At 42.0% G+C, this 8874-nt stretch overlaps 1 protein-coding gene across 1 annotated transcript; it reads left to right on the plus strand.

Moving 5' to 3' along the window:
• Nucleotides 1-454: 454 nt before the first annotated feature.
• LOC101764661 (long chain acyl-CoA synthetase 8) lies at nt 455-7871 on the plus strand. The gene is made up of 13 exons (XM_004956309.4): nt 455-619; nt 697-826; nt 1935-2521; nt 2610-2690; nt 3172-3438; nt 4310-4441; nt 4525-4698; nt 5152-5381; nt 5925-6042; nt 6418-6549; nt 6635-6769; nt 6842-7048; nt 7440-7871. Exons 3-13 carry the CDS (start codon nt 1982-1984, stop codon nt 7602-7604), a joined length of 2181 nt encoding a protein of 726 aa, XP_004956366.1. The 5' UTR covers nt 455-619; nt 697-826; nt 1935-1981; the 3' UTR covers nt 7605-7871.
• The last annotated feature ends 1003 nt before the right edge of the window (nt 7872-8874 follow it).

Here is an 8874-nt window from a genome sequence, read left to right on the forward strand (position 1 = left end):
TCGTGATGCCCAAGCAGACCCGAATCCCTCCCCTCCCTGGGCCCATGCCGGCATGCCGCCGACGTTCCTAGGTCATGTTTTCACCGGATGCCGCTGATTGTAGGTCAGGGTCAGAAGGGCCGCCGTTGATCCTGTTTGAAACAATTTTTAGGATCAAAATAAGTTGAAGCAGCTAAACGGTACATTTTTTTCGATGCTTCTCCTAACCACGTTTCTCCTCACCGCTTCTATTGGTACTAAGCGTATTTTCCTTATTTAATGCATGAGCAGCGCTTCTCCCCCGTTGTACCAAACATGCCCATCGCTGCTCCGGTGCCCGTGCGCCGTACGTGTCTGGTGGAAGTTAACGGGTTCTGCCTTTAAGTCCACGCGTCCGCCGCGTGGCGTGGCGGGGACCACGCACCCCTTCCTAGTCGTTTCGTCCCGTTTCCTTCCAGAAGCCGGCACGCACGGCGACCGCTTGACGTAGCCCCCTCCCCGCAAAGGGAAAAGGGAAGGAATCGCACTCGCCCTCGCGAGCACCACCACCAGTCGACGCAAGCCGAGGTTCTCCCTGTCCCCCCATTCCTCACGCCGTCGCCGGGCGCAGATCCGGCCAGCGACGCGATCCCCCACGCAGGTGCCGTTCGTTCCTTCATTCCTTCCGAAACTCCCCTCATATGTAGTTCCTGCGTTGATCTCAAAAGCTGTTCGCAGATCCGAGCAGGGTGCCCTTACCCAGCACCCGCCCCTGTTCGTCCTCTCGTCGTCGCGTTCCCGGAGGGGAGTGGCACGCAGTGGGAGATCCTTCCGCCTTCCCTGCCTGGGCTGGCGTCTTCCGTTCCCGGTAAGGAAACCCTGCCTTTTGCTTAGTCGGAAGATCGCTCGTCCTGTTCCGTGGAATAGTCTGTTTCTTCACCGTGACCCAGAGGAGCGCAAGTCCAAATCTCATTTTGGTTTTGCCCCTCAGCAAGCACGAATCCAAATCTCCCTACTGTTACGGGATCGGATACTCCAACCTATCCGGTTTGATTTGTTTTCTAGTTTTTTTTTTCTTTTTGTCGCGGTATTGTTCTCAAGTGGTCCCTGTTCTGACCTCCTGTATGGTTGAAACATTCCCAGTTCGGTCTTATGGCTTTTCCATTTCCATGGCCATGTGGCTGGAGCTACCTTGCATTTTCCAAGTAATTTTAGGCAAACAGGTGCCGGAAACTACATCTATTGATTCAAAGCGTCTCTAGTTTTACAGCTAACTATCCTTCTCGTCAGAACTGTGCCGCTTCGTGACTCCATGCTCTCCATATCCTAGTCAGCTTTGTTGATTCTCTTTAAAGCAAGCTGTCATTTTCTAAAATAGTTTTGCCCAGTCTTTTCCTTCATGTACATCTGCTACTGATTGACCGATTCTACCTGCCAGTTGGCACATTTCAATGGCCGCACTGCAAATGCATGCAATCAGATAACAGAACCTACAAGCATAGGAAAAGAGCCTGAAAGAAACCATCGTACTTTCCAAGATAATGCGATCTAAATACTTACAAGTACTATTGTCATCAAGAAATGCTATCTATTGCATTGGTCAAGAGTCATATCACTAAGGTGCTGGTTCAGGATAATCTATTCTAGAACTACAAACTGCAATAACTTATTGTATTATTACTACACTTTTGAAGCTTCGTTGCTTGGACAAAGTGCTATTTCTGGATCTGTGCTGCGCGCTTGCGTGGAACACATTGATACCTCCCAAACATTTGTTAATTTTGGTAGTTATAAGGACACCTTTTTCCTTTCTATTATGAAGCCTAGTGGTACCCACAAGGACACAATCATAGTCCCCCATCATGGGTCATCATCCATGTTGCATTCATGTTGTTCTGTATAAATTCAAGTGCATCAAAAGCTGTTACTTATTTAGAACATGCTAAACGGATGAACCTGTGTTTACTTTTATGCAGCGGAATTAGTCAAGTTACTGTCAATGCTCCAGATATAACCGAAAACCATGGGAGAAGTTACTGAAAATAATTCAGACATGTCTATTCTACAAAGAATCGCTACAAGTGACGTACCATTTTTGAAAGACTATGGTCTGAATGGAGTCGTTGGTGCTGTGCTTCTGGCTATAGTTATTCCTTTCTTGCTTACCTCAGTGTTTAGCAGAAAGACAAAGAAAAGGGCAGTGCAAGCTGATGTGGGTGGGGAGCCAGGACTTGCCATGCGAAACAGTAGATTTTCCTCCTTAGTTCAAGTCCCATGGGAGGGTGCCACCACGATGGCAGCTCTATTTGAGATGGCCAGCAAAAAATACTCTCGACGGAAGTGTCTTGGCACAAGGAAGCTAATTAATAGGGAATTTGTTGAATCTGCTGATGGTAAGAAGTTTGAGAAACTGCATCTTGGTGAATATGAATGGGATACCTATGCAGAAGCATTTAATCGTGCATGTAATTTTGCTTCTGGACTTATCAAGATGGGCCACAATCTAGATAGCCATGCAGCAATCTTCTCTGATACAAGAGCTGAGTGGATCATTGCTGCCCAGGTAATCACGCCATGCATGCCATTGTATCAGTACATTCATTAGAACTTGTAAAATCTCTCTGACTGTAGTACTATCTTTTCCTTTTCAGGGATGCTTCCGACAAAATTTGACGGCTGTAACAATTTATGCTTCACTTGGTGAGGATGCATTGGTGCATTCACTAAATGAGGTATAATATATAGTATCTTTTGTCATCTTTCCTTGCACTTTCTCTGGTTGAGAACTATCCAATTATTTATATTTATGCTATTTATTTAACTTGACAGCTTTAGAAAAACCTGTATGCTCATATCCCACAGCTACCTTTGTTCCTAACTTAGTGGTTCATTTGCTAGATTATCTTTGTTAGCTGTTGATAAGTTCTTGGTGCACTATATGGATGTGTTTACTACTCCCTCCGTTCCAAATTATAGGTTGTTTTGACTTTTTTAGGTGCATAGATATTATTATGCATCTAGATATAGTGTATGTCTAAATGTATAATAATATCTATGAACCTAGAAAAGCCAGAACAGCCAGAACGACCTACAATTTGTAACGGAGGGAGTAGTTCCTAACATTATTTGGTGTTGAAGTGTTGAAGTCCAGGAATTTTACAAGCAGTTATTGGTTTGGTCCTACATCTTGAATGCTCTTCTGTTGAATTTCAGACACAGGTTTCAACTCTGATATGTGATTCAAAGCAACTTAAGAAGCTACCTGCAATCAGCTCTAAATTGAAGAGTCTTAGGCATGTTATCTATATTGAGGATGAACCTGTCGAGGCCGAGACACTGAATCAAATGAAGCATTGGACAACATTGTCTTTCACTGAAGTAGAGGAACTGGGCAAAACATCACACATTGATGCAAGGTTACCTTCAAGCTCTGATACTGCGGTTATCATGTATACCAGTGGAAGCACTGGTCTTCCCAAGGTAGACTGTTGATCAAAGACACTGCATCTTACACATTCATAATCATGTAATTTGCACGAACATAAAGAAGAGAAAAGGCGCCTGGTGCTGAATCAAGAATGAGATCCAAACTAAAATATGAGCCATTCAAAGAGAATTGCCCTGTTTGGTCAACATCTGAACTAGCATAGAGTAATGATATCTTCCAATTGTGCCTGGCCACCTGTTTAGTTCATAGAGGAGAAAATGTAGAAAATTCTGTTCTTGAAACATTTTCATTTCATATGGCTTTTCTTCCTTGCAGGAATATCATTTTCATATACTCCCCTTATTGTGGTAGATTAGTAAGGATGCATAGCTTTGATGCTGCCATCTAATATGTAGTTAATCAGTTCAAACTGCTACTTTTCCATTGTACTATCCACATCAATTTGACCGCCTGAAGCATGAAATTTGTTCTCTCTTGCGCATCTAAACAGAGAATGAGTTATAATCTCGGTCTTAATATTTGCGTGGCTATACATGAGTGTCCATGATACAGAATCCATGGTAGCAGGACCTGGGTCCTTAAGAGTGCTGTGGGACAAAATCAGACACATTTGAATGTTCAGTGCGTTTTTTTTTGGGTCCAGCAAATAGATGGTGATTGCTGAGCATTGCAAAACTTACACTATACTGGACAAAGCTTTCACTTTGGCTTTAGTTATTAGATATCTGTAGCTATCAAGCTCAGATGCAAGTGGACTACAAGTAAGATCTAAAAGAATAGTTTTCTGGAGTTTTGCGATGCCACATCAACTAGCTAGTTTCTTCCTATGGGTTTTATTGCAGAAATTATTGAATTATCCAGTGCTTCTCTTTCATAATTTAGTTGTGGTTCAAATTGACGTAGGGTGTTATGATCACGCATGGAAACATGGTGGCCACAACTGCAGCAGTCATGACAATCGTCCCAAACCTTGGCATGGACGATGTGTATCTGGCTTACCTTCCATTAGCTCATGTCTTTGAGCTAGCAGCAGAGGTGATATATTTTATAATTCATATACATGCATTTTGCAAGACTTATCGAAATCTTTGACGATATGCACAATGTTGTCTGTTCAGACTGTCATGTTGGCTTCTGGTACTGCTATTGGATATGGTACAGCTCTGACTATGACTGATACATCGAACAAGATTAAGAAGGGGACAAAAGGAGATGTTTCTGTACTGAAACCTACACTTATGATCTCAGTTCCTGCAATTTTGGATCGCATCAGAGATGCAGTGTTTAAGAAGGTGATTTGTTTTTCTGAATTTCATATTTCCAGCCATTCTTTGTTGATTAGCCTTGTGACTTATAGAATATTTTATGTATATTGTAATTATCACCTATTGTTTGGGGCTTTGTGTAAATGTTACTTTGTATATTCATCCCTTGCTCTGGGATACAAAAGTATGCTCATTTGAAAATGATACATAACTTGAGCAAAGTTTAGATTTTGAGTACTTTCCTCTTGAGGAATATTCCGTGACATTTCTCATTTTGTGGCTGGAACATGTGGTAGGGTTTTGAGGCAAGTTCTACAATGTCACAAACCGTACATACCACCATGCTTCTATGAATTAGATTCACAAAATGACTTGTAGTATAAATATAATTAGCAGCCTTGAAATGTTATGAATCACTTGTGATCATGTGTAAGCCATCAACTCCACTGTGAAAATTAACATTTCTATTTCTGTTTCCAGGTTGGTGAGAAGGGTGGGGTGACAAAAAAACTGTTTGATTTTGCATATAATCGAAATCTAGCAGCAATTGAAGGGAGTTGGTTTGGATCTTGGGCACCAGAGAGGATGATATGGGATAACCTTATTTTTAAACCGATACGGGCAATGCTTGGAGGACGTGTAAGATTTGTTCTTTGTGGTGGTGCACCTTTATCAAGTGACACACAGAGGTTTATGAATATATGTCTAGGGTAATTTCTTCTGCCCAGCTTGTCTCGAATTACAATTTTCTATCTGCCAGTTGATTCGATGGATGTAATAATGTGATTATTACTCATAGGGCATATATTCTCATTAAGACCATCATCTTGTACTAGTTGACATACATGCGAATCTTAACTTTGGTTTTTTAGTGAGCTTGGTTTGTAGCAGCTTTAAACTCATTTCCATGTATCCAACAGGGATTGTTGGAATGTGAATTTGCAATATAGTTTGTTTATAAAAGCTTTTGATCAACATTCTCATTGAATGTACACAAATGACAACTTTTTTATAACATGCTCATATATTTGTTCCTCCTTTCATTATCAGTTGGAATAGTTCATTTAAGTTTACTCTTAATTGTGTGAGTAATTCTGAATTACTTTGTCAATTCACACTGGCAAGCTGAAGAATACTAGTATTAACCAGTGGACCTTTCTAGATTAAATTGGCATATATACTCCCATGAACTTTGCTGGTAAGATAAGGTAATTCCTTTTTTGTGCTTACATGCTTCTTGATTGTTGCTGCAGTGTCCCAGTAGGTCAAGGATATGGATTGACTGAAACTTGTGCTGGAGCAGCTTTCTCTGAATGGGATGACACAAGTGTGGGCCGTGTTGGTCCACCACTTCCTTGCTGCTATGTCAAGGTTTGCGTTTATGGGTTTGCTTTGGATACTGGATACTGTCATACTAGTTAACAAATATAGTTGATATTCTTGTGTCAGATGATAATAAACGAAACCTGCATTAAAAAGAATTGACATGAGATTAGAGCTTGCCCGGTGGTGTCTTGCTTGGCACCTGTTTCTGGATCCTCCTAATGAGCCGCACTGCTTATAACTTTTAACTTTTCTCAATTGGCATGTGCAAACTTTTCCCAATGAATACTTCCCGCAATATTCATTTGGTGTTGATTCCCTAATGAGTACTCTGAACACTTCCATTTTTCCTGAGACCTTTCTTTTACCAGCATGTTCAGGCCTCTAACCATCTGTAATTTTTTTTGGGTCAAACAAATGTAGCTTGTTTCATGGGAAGAAGGTGGTTATACTATTTCTGATTCTCCAATGCCAAGAGGAGAGGTTGTGGTTGGTGGGTACAGTATAACGAAAGGTTATTACAACAATGAAGCAAAAACGAATGAAGTATACAAGGTAAGATTCTCTACCCGAATTCCAGGACATTACAGGCATCAAATGTAGAGTTCGTTCCTGATTTCCTTTTTTTTGTGACCTACAGGTTGATGAGAGGGGCATGCGCTGGTTCTACACTGGTGATATTGGTCAGTTCCATCCTGATGGGTGCATTGAGATTATTGACAGGAAAAAGGATATAGTGAAACTTCAACATGGAGAATATGTCTCTCTTGGCAAGGTTTGGTTAAAAAAAAAAGTCTCCTGTGAATATTTTTTTGAAATGAGATTAACGGTATGTCTCTCTCTGCAGGTTGAATCAGCTCTATCGACAAGCAATTATGTGGACAACATCATGGTTTACGCCGATCCATTTCATAATTATTGTGTTGCCCTGGTTGTTCCGGCACACCAGGCCTTGGAGAAGTGGGCTCAAAATTCAGGGATAAATTATAAAGACTTTGAAGAGCTTTGCCAAAATGATCAAGCAATTAAGGAGGTTCAGCAATCCTTATCAAAGGTTAGACATAACTGAGTGCATCTTGTATTACTAAAAAATCTACTTGATTGGAAAAAAAACTTCCTTTTGATTTACGGAAGCTCAGTTTTTCATTTGAAGGGGTGCTGTAGGTTTTGGTTACTTTATCCTTAGTACTAGGACTAGCAGCAGCAACCATACTTTGGGAGTATTATTTTCTGGCGTTGGAGCATACTGTAACCACATGTTAGTTGCAGGCAAGGTGTGGTTATGCATCCAATTTTATAGTTGATGGTTAGCCTAAAGCTGGGTCTCATGTTAGGTTTATGTTACTGCTGCAACGGTGCATTAGAACCTATTTTCTCCACTGCTGGTGACCTCAACAATCTTAGAAAAAAAGTCTCATGTAAGGTAATATGCTCAAACTATGCAGGCTGGAAAAGCGGCTAGGCTTGAGAAATTTGAGATACCAGCAAAGATCTTGTTGCTGCCTGAACCGTGGACTCCAGAGTCTGGGCTAGTGACAGCAGCACTTAAACTGAAGAGGGAACAGATAAAAACCAAATTCAAAGATGATTTGAACAAGCTTTATCACTGAAGCAGCGACAGAAGGGTGTTTGGACCTTATGTTTTCTGAAGGTGATCGAAGCAGCATGGGACCTACTGACCTGCAATGAATAAGCGAGCTGTGTGTATGTCTGCTACGGGAGCTTGTTCTTCCGTGGGCAATGGATGCTCAATTCTGTCCATTCACGACCATAAATCTAGTGTTTTTTCCTTGTAGTGCTAATAACTGGAGGACATTGCAAATGTTTATCCAAAAGTTTAAATGATGTAATGTAAAGCCTGTCTCGGGCTCGGGCTTTGTTGTGCGGCCGGCTGCCATTGGGCGGGCCTTTGTTCTTTTCTCTGTCTCATGGGCCAGAGTCGGGAGGCTTGACAGGCTGTGTGCTCGACTTTGGTGGCCTGTTTGGGTTTGCAGATGGGCTGGGGACTTGAGATCTCCGGGTGGTTAGGACTGAGTGAGAGACGACGTTGCTTTCACCGGCTTCGACTCCATTCGTTGTAGATGAAGGCGTGAAGCAGCTTCTTTGCTGCACGTACAGTCGCTTCTGTGCGCATTGTTCTTGTTTGGATTGCAATTGCAACTGTTTGATTGCAATTGCAACAGTTAAGTGAGGTGTACAAGAGTTGGCTAGGCTGTTTTGTTTGTTGGTTGGCAGAGGTGATTAGCGTCCCAATGCGTGAACTTGAATCCTAACGTCCACGGCCATCTCAAGTGCAATAAAATAAAAAGGGCGGTGCTATTGCTGGTAGCCTAAGATCTTCATTTTTCTCCGACGATAAATATCAAACATCTATATTCATCTTTCTCTCCCCTCTCTCTCTACGCCGCCGGTTTCTCCCTGCATTGCTTTATTCACTGCTGCTGTCCTCTTGCCCCTGCCGGGCATTGACCGTGGTAAGCGCCTCAGTGGCATCCCCACTGTCATGCAGCCTATACACAGTAAGAGCTACTCGAGCGACGACTCTTAGATCAAAACCTATCTATTTTTTGAGTCATAAAAATATGTTCAACTTCAATAATAGCTCATACCCTATTAGACCCCAGAAATGGAAGGTGGAGAGGGAATTTGGAGACCTCCTAAAATGGATAGTCCGCTGAGCTGTATACTCTTTTTGTATGACTTTCTAAACTTGGGGTAAGAGGCTTCTTGCTACGCTAAATGGGTAAACGGGAGAGGATTCTTGCTACGCTAGGAAGCCAATACCACTGTTGACGAGTAAAAGCTTGCGAGGCTTCAGATGATTGCAACGTAGGAAGAAAGATATTTTCCTTTCAATTGCTACTCTCATACTATGCTGAT

Source organism: Setaria italica, chromosome II (genome assembly GCF_000263155.2).
Source record: "Setaria italica strain Yugu1 chromosome II, Setaria_italica_v2.0, whole genome shotgun sequence".
NCBI classification, from domain to species: Eukaryota; Viridiplantae; Streptophyta; class Magnoliopsida; order Poales; family Poaceae; genus Setaria; species Setaria italica.